At 36.1% G+C, this 15,762-nt stretch overlaps 1 protein-coding gene across 2 annotated transcripts; it reads left to right on the top strand.

Moving 5' to 3' along the window:
* Positions 1 to 9,500: 9,500 nt before the first annotated feature.
* LOC145036629 (uncharacterized) lies at positions 9,501 to 13,013 on the top strand. Of its 2 annotated transcripts, none has more exons than XM_078985089.1 (2): positions 9,501 to 12,498; positions 12,641 to 13,013. In XM_078985089.1, exons 1-2 carry the CDS (start codon positions 9,501 to 9,503, stop codon positions 12,919 to 12,921), a joined length of 3,279 nt encoding a protein of 1,092 aa, XP_078841215.1. In that variant the 3' UTR covers positions 12,922 to 13,013. The 2 variants fall into 2 exon arrangements, with proteins under 2 accessions (XP_078841215.1, XP_078841214.1); XM_078985088.1 differs by having other exon boundaries at positions 9,501 to 12,516; positions 12,641 to 12,714.
* The last annotated feature ends 2,749 nt before the right edge of the window (positions 13,014 to 15,762 follow it).

Here is a 15,762-nt window from a genome sequence, read left to right as displayed (position 1 = left end):
TCTCTGGCAACATCCTAAGGCGTATGTATTTGAAACTCAGTCGATGTCCAGAGGCGTACTTTCGAATTAATTTCGAAACTCTGGTGACACTCAAGGCGTACATTAGTTGTATATTCGAAGTCTTGGCATCATCCAAAGGCGTGCTTTCTTATTCGTATTTGTATACCTATTCGTATTCGTATTCCTATATCTATTCTATTCCTATTCGTATACCTATTCGTATTCGTATATCTATTCTATTCGTATTCGTATTCGTATTCGTATTCGTATTTGTATTCGTATTCGTATTCGTTCTATCCTATTAGTTATATTCGTATTTTTATTCGTATTCATATATCTATTCTATTCATATTCGTATTCATTCTATCCTATTAGTTATATTTGTATTCGTATTCGTATTCGTATTCGTATTGGTATTCGTATTCATAAGATCCTATTAGTATTAATGTTAGTTTATGATTAGTATGTTCCTTATACGAAACATAATATGAAACTTAGATTATAACATCTACTAAAGGAATCTACATTTAGTTTGACAATTCACTCTGCAATTCGAACAAATGGTTAGTATGATTTTTGGTATTAAAAGTATACAAAATATGAAACATTTGAACAGAAAATAATAACTTTAAGTACAATATTTCCATATACTTTTGCTTGTATTCCCCCTGAAAACATTTGAAAAAGGGTAGGGGTGTAAACTCACCGGTTGAGGAACGTGTCGGTTTGGATCCTAAACGTCAGTTATGGGTTTGCAGATGCACAAGATTCCTATGTATTATGAAAAGATACACATTTGTATCTAATTAGGACTTGAATTAATTATTAGTTAGGGACAAACACTTCTAATCGCGAAAACACTCCATTACAAGCGTTTAGAGGGACCCGGGTGGCATTTAAGGACACATAAGGCTTGGATATGGAGTTTACACTTCAAGAGTAAACCCACACAAGCGTTTTCGGCCCTGAAGTCCCATTCCCCATGAGTTTACGGCCGTAAACTCATGGTGGGGTGTTCTATGGTGCAAAATGGATTTGAATCAATTGAGGGAGAATTCTAGGGTTAGATTCAATGCATGGGAAAGTGATTTAAGAAATTTAGGGACCATTTAAGGAGTTTACGGCAGTAAACTATATGTTTACGGCCGTAAACTCTTGTACACATGCCCAAAATGTTTCTTGGTGGTTCTCAATTAATCACATGAGATTTTAAGCTATCGGAATTAAAGGTGTCATTTGGCCATGATTTGGGAGTTTATGGCCCAGGAACCCATTTTGGGAGGGTTCATGGTTGTGAACTCCTTAGGGAGTTGTTTTCATTGAGTTTAAGGCTTCCAATTCATTTTTGGTTGATTCTAGAATTTATTCCAAGGCCATTGATGTGTTTAAATGGCAATTTAACACTTAAAAATGAGTTTACTCTCCATGGTATGGAGTTTACAGCCCAAGCATGTTCTTGGGTAGTAAACTCATGTTTACTCCTCAAAAGTTAAGTTCAAGGTGTTCTAAGTCCATTTTGGTAAGCCCCTAAGTCATATCTAAGCTCCAAAGGTCGATTGGAAGGGTTTAAAGGCTCAAAAACCCATTTTATATGTGTTCATGGGCCAAGGGTGTTCAAGGGTTGTAAACACATGATTATGGTCCTATTCCATGATTTGAACTCGAATTTGAAGGTCTAAGATGCTATACTAGGAGCTAAGGAAGTTACCTTGATTATTTGGGGCTTGAATTTTATGATTTTGGACCTTAATCTTGAGTTTGAGGAGAGAGGTTAGAGAGAGAGTAGTGAGAGAGAGGAAAGGCTTCAAATGAAGTCTTTTGAGCTTTAAATAGGTCCTAATCTCGGGACACGGTGGAATTCTACCCGATACCAACGTTAAACAGGGCTTTTGGTCGCACCCGATTAAGTTATCGTAATCCGGCGGGATAGAATTTAGATATTTTCAAATTAATGATTTTTGGCCATTTTCATGAGTTTCTAAGGAATTTGAGCACTCATAAGAATAAAACAAACTTATAATTTTAAATAACTTATCCCAAAATCAGGATTGGAACGAACCGCTATAGACGGGTTTTACGGGCGAAATGGGTTTCTGCGATGGACACCTTCGGGTTGTTACATTATCCCCCCGTTAGAGAGAATTTCATCCCGAAATTCAAAGATTAAGATACAGATCATAAAATGAAAAGAGATGTGGATTAATATACTACTTCGGGTCTTCACGCTTCCAAGTGGAATCGGGTCTCCGCTTGATATTCCAGCGAACCCTCACTATCGAGATGCGGTTTTGTTTCGTACATTTGATCTCTCCGTCCATAATCTCAACTTGTTCTTCCATGGAGGCTCAAACTTTCGTTGACTTCGGTCTCATCTAAGGGATTACTAAGGTATCGTTGGGTAGGCGTTTCTAAGGATTCGAGACGTGGACGACAGAATGGATTGGTGAGCCAGAAGGGCATCACTATAAACTCGTAGTGGCCATAGCATGTCCGAAACACAGTCTTCTGCACGTCCTCCTCTCTGACCCTCATCTGATGGTATCCTGAACATAGATCAATCTTGGAGAACCAAGATGTCACACCCCGAAAACCGAAGGCGGAAACATTTCCGAGGCGGATTCCACGTTGAGTATCAAATCCAATGTACATAGTAACACAGTAAACACAAAACATTACATTACATAGAATTGTTTACATATGTTTGAAAGAAAAGTTATACAAGTGTTATATACATATATATCATATGAACAAAAACAAAGACGCATCTTCTAATGCTCCGTCTTCTCCAAAAAGGTGGCGGTGTACCTGTCTAATGTTGACATGAGAATACAAGCATTTTGAAAATCAGCATAAAGCTAGTGAGTTCATAAGCGGTTTAGTTTTGAAAAGAACAAGTTCCGTTTTTGTTTTCTGAAAAAGTTGTTATCCAAGAAAATCCCATATTTTCTTATTAGTTAATTATCCTTTCGTTGCTTAATTCGTTTACGAGTTGTTACGTTGTTCCAGGAAAATCCCGTATTCGTATTCGTATTCGTATCCGTATTCGTATTCGTATTCGTATATCTATTCTATTCCTATTCGTATTCGTCTTTGTATTCGTATTCGTATTCATATTCGTATTCGTATTCGTATTCGTATTCGTTCTATCCTATTAGTTATATTCGTATTCGTATTCGTTCTATCCTATTAGTTATATTCGAGTTCATAAGCGGTTTAGTTTTGAAAAGAATGAGTTCCCTTTTTGTTTTCTGAAAAAGTTGTTATCCAAGAAAATCCCATATTTTCTTATTAGTTAATTATCCTTTCGTTGCTTAATTCGTTTACGAGTTGTTACGTTGTTCCAGGAAAATCCCATATTCGTATTCGTATTCGTATTCGTATTCGTATTCGTATTCGTATTCGTATTCGTATATCTATTCTATTCCTATTCGTATTCGTCTTTGTATTCGCATTCGTATTCATATTCGTATTCGTATTCGTATTCGTATTCGTATTCGTATTCGTTCTATCCTATTAGTTATATTCGTATTCGGATTCGTATTCGTATATCTATTCGTATTCGTATTCGTATTCGTTCTATCCTATTAGTTATATTCGCATTCATATTCGTATTCGTATTCGTATTCGTATTCGTATTCGTATTCGTATATCTATTCTATTCCTATTCGTATTTGTATTTGTATTCGTATTCGTATTCATATTCGTATTCGTATTCGTATTCGTATTCGTATTCGTATTCGTATTCGTTCTATCCTATTAGTTATATTCGTATTCGTATTCGTATTCGTTCTATCCTATTAGTTATATTCGCATTCGTATTCGTATTCGTTCTATCCTATTAGTATTAATCTTAGATTATGATTAGTATGATTCCTTATACAAAACATAATATGAAACTTAGATTATAACATCTATTAAAGGATTCTACATTTAGTTTGACAATTCACTCTGCAATTCGAACAAATGGTTAGTATGATTTTCGGTATTAAAAGTATACAAAATATGAAACATTTGAACAGAAAATAATAAGTTTAAGTACAAGATTTCCTTGTACTTTTGCTTGTATCCCCCCTGAAAACATTTGAAAAAACATTTGAAAAAGGGTAGGGGTATGAACTCACCGGTTGAGGAACGCGTCGGTTTGGATCCTAAACGTCAGTTTTGGGTTTGCAAACGCACAAGATTCCTATATATTATGAAAACATACACATTTGTATCTAATTAGGACTTGAATTATTGATTAGTTAGGGACAGACACTTCTAATCGCGAAAACACTCCATTACAAGCGTTTGGAGGGACCCGAGTAGCATTTAAGGACACATAAGGCTTGGATATGGAGTTTACTCTTCAAGAGTAAACTCACACAAGAGTTTTCAGCCCTAAAGTCCCATTCCCCATGAGCACTCATAAGAATAAAAAAAAAATTATAATTTTAAATAACTTAGCCCAAAAGCGGGAACGGAACGAACCGCTATAGACGGGTTTTACGGACGAAATGGGTTTCGGCGATGGACAACTTCCGGTTGTTACACAAGATGCTCCCTGAAGCTGGTCAAAGAGGTCATCAATCCTCGGGAGTGGGTAACGGTTCTTCACCGTTACCTTGTTCAGTTCCCGATAATCTATACACATCCGATGCGACCTGTCTTTCTTCTTCACAAAAAGAATCGGGGCTCCCTAGGGAGAACTACTCGTTCTAATGAATCCTTTGTCTAACCGCTCCTACAACTATATAGACAACTCCTACATCTCAAGAAGATCCAGCCGATACGGTGCCCTGGCTATCGAAGCCGCACTGGGGACTAGGTCAATCCTGAATTCCACCTGCTTCTCCGGAGGTATCCCAGGTAACTCCTTGGGGGAATACGTCCGTAAACTCACGCACCACGGGCACATCGCCCACCGTCGCCTTACCCACCTCCCGGATGTCCATAACATAGGCGACATATCTTGCGCAACCCTACTGAAGGTAACGCCTAGCTCTTGCTGCTGAACATACCGCTGGTCCTTGCTGCGGCCTCTCGCCCTGAACTACCAACTTTCCCCCACATGGGGTTCTGATCCGAACCAATTGATGTGCGTAATCTATCACTGCCCCATTGAGGCTAAACCAATCCATGCCTATAATCACCTTGTTCCCGCTCAACAAAATAGGAACCAGGTCTATCAGGTAACGCTCCTCGAACAACCTCAAAACATAGTCCCGATAGACCTCCAATGCTCGTACTGACCGATCGTCCGCAATCTCGACCTCTAGAGGGCAATCCAACATGCCCGAAGACTCCGAAAACTTCTTGCTAAGCACAAGAGAGACAAAATATCAGTTGGCACCCGAATCAAACAACACCTAAAATGGGATTCCGTTCACATGGAATGATCCTAAACAAGGCATATGATATATCAAAATCATAGCGACATAAGTCGACTCCCTACGACTCCTCGGCGCACAAGTCGACTCCCTACGACTCCTCGATCCCTTGAAGATGCTGAAAATGAAGTAAGATCTCCGGATCTACAAGCCCCAACTCGATTTCCAAGCTCCTTTCTTCCTTCCAAGCTTTACAATCCACACAATAACACCACAAATAGCCTTAACTCACACACAAACAACTAGAATTCGATATGAAGCTTTCAAGAGAGTGTTAGGGACAAGGGAGACTGAGTTAAGTTGTTTATATAGGGTGCAAACCCTCAGATTTAGGGTTTCACTTAACCAGCACCTACTCACCGAGTCAGTCTCCCGAATCGTCGAGTCGGTCACTTAAAATGTTCTCACCACATCCCTACTCGATGAGTTGATCCTCTAACTCGTCGAGTCCCAGAGAAAAATACATATACTGAAGAAAACATACCAGGTGTTACATATGATTAGATACATTTAATCACATATGATTATATGTATCTAATCACATGTTATTTATGTAACTAAATATATATAATCACATATTATTTATGTGATTATATGCATTTAATCACATATGGTTGCATGTAGTGGGTAGTGGTGGTATAGTAGAGATAGGTGTTAGCGTATTGTAGGTGGTAGTGGTGGAGGTAGGGTGGGTGATGGTAGTGGTGGTTGGTAGGTGGTGGTGGGTGATGGGTAGTGGTGGTAGTGAAGAGTTGGTGATGGGTAGTGGTTGTAGGTAGTAGGTGGGATGGTGGTGGTGTGTGGTGGTGGTTGGTGGGTGGTGGTGGGTGATGGTGGTCATAGGTGCTATTTGATTTGTGTTGGTTGTAGGTGGTGGTGGTTGATGGGTAGTGGTGATAGTGAAGAGTAGTAGGGTGACAGGTGGGGTGGTGGGTGGGTCGATGGTGGGGGTGTTGATGGGTTAGGGATGAAGGATGGTAGTGTTGGGTGGTTGTGACGTATGGTGATGTTTGGTGGTGAACGGTGGTGGGGGTGACATGTGGGGTGGTAGGTGGTGGTTATAGAGGATGGTGGGTGGTGGTGGTTGGTGTGGGTGATGGGTGGTAGAGACGGGTTGTGGTGATATGTGATGGTGGTGGGTGGGTGGTGGTGCAGATTTCCTTGTACTCATAGAGATATAAATTTGGATCTATAACTTTCATTCCTTGTACTCTTAGAGATAGAAGGATCATTGAGTGTGATAACCTCATTAAATCTTTAACAAGAATTTAGAATTTGAAAAGGGGGAAAGTAGATTTGAAAAGATTTCTAGAGACAGAAAACATATATGAGCTCAAATCTGAGAATAAAACTAGAATTTCTTCCTGTACTCCACTTTTCAAACACAAATCAAGAATAGATCTAGAGAAATAACATCTAGAGAACAACAAATCTGAACATATACTTCGAATCCATATTCTATTTTCCAAATACAAGAGAGATTTCACTTCCACTTCAGAAAACTTACAAAACTTCAAGAACGGAGTGAGATTCGTGAAAAAAAAATTCATCATTTATGATCGTTGCTTGTAATAATCGCTTAGATCTACAAGACTAAGCTTTGATACAAACTATGACTCCAAAACGAAATAACATGCATGGAATAAGAATCAGAATGCTGAATCAATCACATAAAATGAGTTGCAAGTTCTTGTATTATTGTTTGAGAATGGGAATATACAAATAACATGTGATGGGATGTACCCAAATTACTCCACCTTTATTTAGGGGTATACACGGTAACTTGAATTGAAAAGGCAAAGTTGTGTACAAAAATATAGGAGTCTGCTAGAAACTATGAGTCCAAAACGAAATAACATGTGTGGAATAAGAATTAGAATGATGAATCAATCACATAAAATGAGTTGCAAGTTCTTGTATTATTGTTTGAGAATGGGAATATACAAATAACGTTTGATGGGATGTACCCAAATTACTCCACCTTTATTAGGGGTATACACGGTAACTCGAACTGAAAAGGCAAAGTTGTGTACAAAAATATAGGAATCTGCTAGAAATGATATAGAGAGCACATTTGGAGTCCTCGGGAAGACATGACATGTAGTGAAACACATTGCATGAATCTAGGACATAGAAAGAATAAAATGAATAATGTATGCATGTATTATAATGAATAATATGATAACTGAAAATGAAGGTCGAACGATTTGCACGTATGATTAGAATGGCATAGGTAACTTGAAGCAAGTGTTCATAGCCGGTTCGACTTTTTAGCAAGAGTAGTTAAAATTAATAATAGTTAAACGTGTTTTACACTTCGAGAAGACATAGCCGAGCATTTGTACCAAAACAACATAAAGGAAGAGTGGTTTTTTTATATATTTTTTTGACTTTTTCTTAAATCTCGTCTTTTTTTTATTAATGTATTGTTTTTTAAATGAATGGAAAATAGTTTTAAAAAATCTATGTTTTTTTGTTGTATTTTTCATATAAATTTAAATAAAAAATGATGTAGAGTGGTGTTTTATGCCAAGTGGTTATTCTCACAGTTACTAGTTGTATTAGAGTCTTCATATTTATATAAGTATTTGTTGTTTCCAAAAAAAAAAAATCCCAAGTGGTTAAAGGTTGGATGTGATGATGAGGTGGCACCAACCATATTGGTGGTTAGTGGTGAGTATAATGGACTAAATGCATAGATGCAACTAGAAGTTATTTTGTTTATCCATCTAGAAGCTTTACACTTAGAAATATTTGCAATTTGTAGAAGTGACATAATTTTTGTAAAATATGCACTGAAAAAGCCATTTTGAAACAGAAGTAATTCTTTTTTTTTGAAGTCGGGAGATAGATGGCCATTTTGTAATGAAGTTGAAAATATGATATTTGGGTGTTGTTCACTTGCCTCTTTTTTTTTTTTTTTTTTTTTTTTTTGCTAACAAAATTTTAAATCTCCAGATTTTCCCCGGTTCACACGTCCAATGAATTCACAAGGTTCAATTTTTTATTTTAGATAAATTTAAAAGACCGGTACTGGAAGTCTTCTCCATTGACCCATTAATATAGTGTGGACCATGAACATTAATATATGAAGTAAAACACACTCCATTTTGCTGCGTCATTGGTCTACCTACTCTTGCACATAAAGACATTTGGCTACTGAAAGATGGAAATTTCTGTTGACAAAGACTATCATGGCAACTTTTTCCATCAGAAGTTTCAGTTTATGAAGTTATATTTTGTCTTTTCTAAAATTAGTCTGGCCTGTAATTTAGAACAGTATTACCAAAACTAATTTAATTTCGAAAACAAATATACACAATTTGATCAATCTGAAGTAAAACATGTCACTATCTCCATTTACCCATTCACACAGTTTCGACATGACAATCATCTATATATTAGTCATCAGTTACAAACGGATTTATAAAGTAAAACATTCCTTGAGTGAAACTTCTATTAACATTAATCAGAAAACAGAAATAAATGTCTATATAACCAAGGTAAGTTATATAGCTACACTCTTAAATACAACAATAACATATAATATTGTTCTTTTTTTTTGTAATCCTAGCACCTTGGTAAATTTCGGGTTACAAGGAGTTTCATTGCTCTAAGAAAAAAGGATTAATATCTTGACAGATACAATTCAAAGTGTGACGACTCTGGTGGATGGTTGGTACTATTCTCAAGACTATTGCGAAGGCTTATATTGGGCGTCTTAGGAACCAAGAGGTGTTTGATAGCAAGCCAATTGTTGTTCACTCTATTGTGTCTGATATTAAATCTTTTGCTTTCACATAGATTAAGTGTAGAACCAAATTAGGGTCTAGAGAACTGGTGTATCAATCATATGTTGGATTTCTTGTAATTTTCCTAGCTTCTTGCTAGATGCTTTCTCTATAATGTCTTGTTGTTAAAAAAGAGATATAATTCAAAGTGTAATACACTCCTTTGTGGAAAAATATGACACTGAATTCTAACGTAAAAGACACTTCTTGTGTAAAAATATCACAATGCCCAAAATTCCTTTTCGAGTTCGTAAAAGAAAAGCAAACAAGATAAAAAGGTAGCTCAAGTATAAATTACTATAAATTGGTAGACACAGACCATCCTTTTTTATAAAGCAACATGGCAAAGCAAATAACGTACTCCTCAAACTTTTTATTTTACTCCCTAGCTCTACTAATTGTCACACTATCCCTTCTACCAAATTTCGCTTCTGCTACTTCAGAGGAAGCCAATGCTCTTCTTAAATGGAAAGTAGACCTTGAAATCCCAAAAAACTCCTTGCTCTCTTCATGGATTACTCTCCACAGTGCATCGGTTCCATGCACTTCTTGGTTTGGAGTACTTTGCAATGTTGGTGGGAGCATTCAAAGGTTGAACCTCAGTTCATCCGGCTTAAAAGGTACACTTCATCGATTTTCATTCTCTTTGCTACAAAATCTTACACATTTTGATCTCGGCGTGAACAGCTTCTCTGGCCCCATCCCATCAGAAATCCGACTCCTGAACAAACTTGTATATCTTGATTTTTCATTGAATAAGTTTTCTGGAGTAATTCCCCCTGAAATAGGAAATCTGCACCAGCTAAAAAACTTGTATCTATACTCAAACAACATATCTGGCTCCATTCCTTCATCATTGAGTGATTTGACATCTTTGAATCTCCTTTATTTACACCACAATCATCTCTCTGGTCACATTCCTAATGAACTTGGGAAGTTGAAGTCTCTTACTGGACTTTCCATGAGCTACAATCAACTTAGTGGTTCTATTCCCTTATCTCTAGCAAACCTTAGTAGCCTACAACTTTTGTACCTAAGCCAAAATAAATTATCTGGTCCTATTCCTACAGAACTTGGGAACTTGAAGTCTCTCATTGATCTGCAGCTGAGCAACAATAAGCTTAGTGGTTCTATTCCTTCGTCGTTGGGTGATTTGACATCTTTGAATGTCCTTTATTTGGACGAAAATCAACTCTCTGGTCCCATTCCTATTGAACTTGGGAATTTGAAGTCTCTCATTCAACTTGTGATTAACGAAAATCAAGTTAGTGGTTCCATTCCTTCATCATTGGGTGATTTGATATCTTTGAATCTCCTTTATTTGTACCACAATCAACTCTCCGGTCCTATTCCTACTGAACTTGGGAATTTGAAATCTCTCATTGATCTTCAGTTGAGCGACAATCAGCTTAGTGGTTGTATTCCTTCATCACTAGGAAATTTGACATCTTTGAATCTCCTTTATTTGGACCAAAATCAACTCTCTGGTCCCATTCCTATTGAACTTGGAAATTTGAAGTCTCTCACTAGTCTTGCGGTGAGTGACAATCAACTTAATGGGTCTATTCCTTCATCTCTTGCAAACCTAGGGAATCTACAGATTTTGTACCTTCGTGCGAACAAATTATCTGGTTCGATTCCTCAAGGATTGGGAAATTTGGAATTGTTCGAGCTACAAATGGACACAAATCAATTGTCCGGCCATTTGCCTGAAGGTTTGTGCCATGGAGGAAAGCTTCAACTTTTTTCGGTAAATAATAATCAACTCAGTGGGTCTATTTCAAGAGGCTTACAGAATTGCCCTAGCTTAATTAGAGCTCTTTTTAATCAAAATCAATTCAGTGGAGATATATCGAGTAGCTTTGGGGTCTATCCAAGCTTAGATTACCTTGATATCAGCCACAATAATTTTCACGGGCAGCTTTCTCAGAACTGGAGTAAATGCAAGAATTTGACATCCTTAGTGATGGGATCTAACAACATCAGTGGTAGCTTACCACCAGAGTTTGGAAATTTAACACAACTACGAAGACTTGATCTATCTTCAAATCATTTGGTTAGTGAGATTCCAAAGGAGTTTGGGAAGATGAAAAGCATGTTGAATTTATCCTTGGCTAATAACCAACTTTCAGGTACTATACCTGAAGAGTTTGGATCCTATGAACTTGTTGAAGTACTGGATCTATCCACAAACAGATTGAATGGGTCGATACCAAGGAGTATTGGTCGGTGGGCACAAATCCACTACTTGAATCTTAGTAATAACAAGCTCAATGAGAACATTCCACCCGAGATTGGTAAATTGGTTCATCTTACAAAACTTGATTTATCTCAGAATTTGCTCACGAAAGAAATACCAACTGAAGTTTTAAGTTTGAAAAGTTTACAAAAATTGGATCTTTCTCACAATAGATTATCTGGTCCTATTCCTGATGCTTTTACAAGTTTGCCACGCGGGATTGATATCAACCTTTCTTACAATGAGCTCTCCGGTCCGGTTCCCCAAAGCCCCAATTTCGTGAATGCATCTGTAGAAGGCAATCCAGGTTTGTGTGGAAATGTTACTGGAGTGAAACTGTGTGCAAGTCAAATTATGAAGAAGAAACACACTCCCTTTCACCATAGGCTAATCCTTGTAATTATGCTCCCTCTTATCGGGGTATTTTTACTTGGTTCATTCACGTATGGTTTCATTGCTTATCACCAACAAAAGAAAAAGTCTCTACAGAAACCATTGGAAGAAGAAACTGGTGATTATTTCTCCATTACAAATTTTGATGGCAAACTAGTGTACGATGATATCCTCAAGGCAACAAATGATTTCGATGAAGCTTATTGTATTGGGACTGGAGGGTATGGTACCGTGTACAAAGCTGAGATACAACCTAACAATGTGGTAGCTGTCAAGAAGCTTCACCCATCATCATCTGAGAATGTTGATCATAATGGATTCCTTAATGAGGTACGAGCATTAACGAACATAAGGCATCGAAACATAGTGAAACTCTATGGATATTGCTCCCATCCCCGTTACTCATTTTTGATCTATGAATACCTTGAAATGGGAAGCCTTGGATCAATCTTAAGAAGCGATGTCTTAGCAAAAGAATTGGATTGGTTGAAAAGGGTAAGTATTGTAAAGGCTGTTGCTAATGGTTTGGCTTATATGCATCACGACTGCTCACCTCCTATAATTCATAGAGACATTTCCATTGCCAACATCCTTCTTGATTCCGATTATGAGGCACATATTTCTGATTTTGGCACATCCAAGCTTTTAAAGCTAGACTCATCCAACTGGACCGCAATTGCAGGAACCTATGGTTATATCGCGCCAAGTAACATAATTATGTGATGTTAGTTCCACACTTTCTTAAGTTACATAATATATTAATAAGTATATGTTCATACACTATCTATGTTTGAATCTTGTGAGGTTAATATAGCTTTTTTTTATCTCATGTTTTTTTTTGGATGTAGAGCTCGCTTATACGATGGTGCCAACTGAGAAATGCGATGTGTATAGCTTTGGGATCGTGGCACTAGAAGTGATCATGGGAAAGCATCCCGGTGAACTACCAACATTGTCTGTTGATTATCTGGTGTTAGGAAATGTTGGAGATAGTCGGATTCCACTTCCTTCACCACAAGTTGAGAAACAAGTAAATTTGGCGCTCAATCTCGCAAGAGCATGTTTGAACTCAAATCCAAAAGAAAGGCCAACAATGCGCCAAGTTTCAAATCTGTTGATGAAGGCCTGATAATAGTGTACTTTCAATGTTCTTTCTTTTGTCATGTTCTCTATATGCATCCTGATAATATGTATTGATATGAATGCCTACTTGTTATGAAACTTTTCATATGATTTCTTAAATCTTTATGTACTAGATAAACAAATAAGTTAGTGAAGAATGCTATCTCTTTAGAAGCTTCATTTCTGGAAAATCAAGTATTAGTGAAGGACAAATCTGTCACTTAATACTCTTCATGACTGATTAGCTACACAGAAGTTGTCTGTAATTTAGCAACGAACTTTCACTTGCTTTATTTTCAAGTGAAGTTTACCAACAAGCTTTTCCAATAATTGTAACAAGTAGCAAAAATAACAATGGTAGATTAATTACAAATGATAAATTATTTTCTACAGTTTATGTCAAATAAATAACGACTGAAATACAAAAACCAATAGAGTTTTAAACAATATACAGAGAATATTCCCAGTTTGTATCAGTTGCAATTCATCTTAATTCAAAATACAATATTCCCATCAATTGCATGTTGGTGTTGGGAGGCAATCGGTTAGGTGTGTGACAACGAGTGGGGTTTTTTAGTAAGAGATGTGGGATAATTAGTTACCCTGAAAAAGTTTCAACAAAACTAAAAAAAAAAAAGTTAAAATTAAAATATTTGAAAAGTCTCTTGTGTTTTTTTCTATTTACTATGGCCAACGACTCATGGGATTTGACAATGGTTTTTCATCATTCTTCTAATCTCCTACTTTGGCATAATATAATTTTGATGCTATATACCCCCTATGCTACATAACTCATTCATATATACAAATTTTGTATTAGAAAATAGATATTTATATTTTACATTATTGGTAAAATTTGTCTTTAGAGAGATGACAACTTTTAAATATTAACAAGTTTTGCATCTTAAAGCAATTTACATGCAATCGGTTGTTAATTGGAATGGAAGATGTGCTACTAGAAAACCAAACACAGTACCTTTAGTCTCTGCATACTTTCTTTGTCTGAGTTCAAACTTGACACTTTTTTTATACATAAAATCAATTAATGTTATATCCATATCCTGCCATATCATGTTGAAGTGTTTTTATAATTATTCAAGTTATATAATATTAGAATATTCTAAAGTAGAAGATTGAGATTGCAATTAAGAGTTCTAGCATTCAAAATTCAGAATAATCAACATCAAAAGTTGCCCACTAAACATCTCATTATCATATAGCCATTAATGCACTAAGCAAGGTTTTGGTTCATTCATTTACACCTATTTCTGGATAATGCAATGTATATTCTCAATATTTGTACGCGAATCTCTATGTTTATTGGGGTCCACGAGCCTCTTGTGAGCTGCCATTGGCCTAATCTCAAACAGATTTGTAATTAGCAGGATCTATTTCTTTCGTAATCATTTACTTGAAAAATACAATGTATAAGTGCTATATATCATCTTAGTTTCATGGATATTCAATAGATCATGAAAGAGATTGCAAATTGTTTGATTTATGAAAAGTGTTAGTGTGATCGAACTAAAACAGGGGTTCTCCACATTGATGAGCATCAAAAAAAAGAACAATTAAAGATATGATATTTAATGTTGAGCACTTTTTTATGCAAAGATATCATAAGAAAACTAACTAGCTATACTAACAAGCAAATTTAGTTCATCTGAAAGTGGAATGTTAGCTAACATATTAATATCATTGCCTAGGAACCACTACTTCTCTCATATTGTATTGGGTGTGTAGTATTTTTTGGTCAGAATTGACAAATAATTGGAGATCGGTACTTATTTGCTGTAAGTATTCGTTGTTTTCTAATAGTCTATGAATTCATAACACATTTCATCGAACACTTTATATCCATTAGATACAAGGAGTGTTGGAATTAAGATAGTGAAAGAAAATGAGGAAAGAAACCAATACATACCTTCTAATTTGATATCCACTTCAATGATGGTAAAAATAATTGACTTCAAAAAAAAAATGTAAAAAAGATTATAGTCGGTCTAAAAAGGTCTTACAAAATGTTGTAAAAAAATATAAAAGTTGTAAAAAAAAATAATTTGGTAATGTTGTAATCTTCAAGAATCCCTTTTGATAGTGATTTTAATTCCTTTTTTTTTGTGAAATCTAGTTTTCTTACATTAATGGAAAGTTGAACTCATTTAAGTATCCAATTTGTTTTAAAAACTTGAACCCAGAAACATGGGGTGTAACATTAGGAGAAGATTTGAAAAGAAAAAAAAAAACGTAAAGTTCCCTTGAATGATGAACATAAAGGTAAAGTGGTAATTGATAAAGTTGTCATTCTAATGATGTTAATGTCTAGCAAGGAAACACCAAGGGAGGAAGCGAGGACAAGCCTCACAATTGACTTTGCAGCGATAAAACTGTTGAAAATAGAAAAACAGGACTGGATCTATAACAAGTTCCTAACCATGGGGATGAAATTTGTAATTTTCTTAGAAAAAGTTACGGTTTTTTTTTATATTTGATAACATTGAGGTACAACTTGCAAAAGGAAATTTTTGGAGGGTTGGTTGTAAAAGTTAACAAAAAAGTCAGAAGTGATGATTTGGGAAATCCGAATTAAGGATGAAATTCAGGGTAATTGCAAAATGTTGTAAATCCAGCTTAAGAGGAATCGAGTAGAAGCAGTAGCAGAGGGAACTTCTCAAGTTATCTGGGCAACCACAATTTTCTGGCGAGAACATATAAGAAAATCGATTCCATTACAGAAATTTGGTGTAAAAAACTCCATCAAAGATTCAAGCATCAATTTTCATCTCTACTGCAAATTTGATGATTGGAGGCAACATCTAAAGACTGGTTTCATCATGGGAGCCTTGAA

Source organism: Lactuca saligna, chromosome 3, assembly GCF_052625555.1.
Source record: "Lactuca saligna cultivar CGN05327 chromosome 3, ASM5262555v1, whole genome shotgun sequence".
Lineage (NCBI taxonomy): Eukaryota > Viridiplantae > Streptophyta > Magnoliopsida > Asterales > Asteraceae > Lactuca > Lactuca saligna.
This window is presented reverse-complemented; position numbering and strand designations above follow the sequence as displayed.

Excerpts from the sequence above, each read along its gene's own strand:
- LOC145036629 (XM_078985089.1), top strand. The coding sequence starts at position 9,501 with ATGGCAAAGCAAATAACGTACTCCTCAAACTTTTTATTTTACTCCCTA. Across the intron at positions 12,499-12,640 it reads CTATGGTTATATCGCGCCAA|AGCTCGCTTATACGATGGTG; the intron begins GTAACATAATTA and ends TTTTGGATGTAG.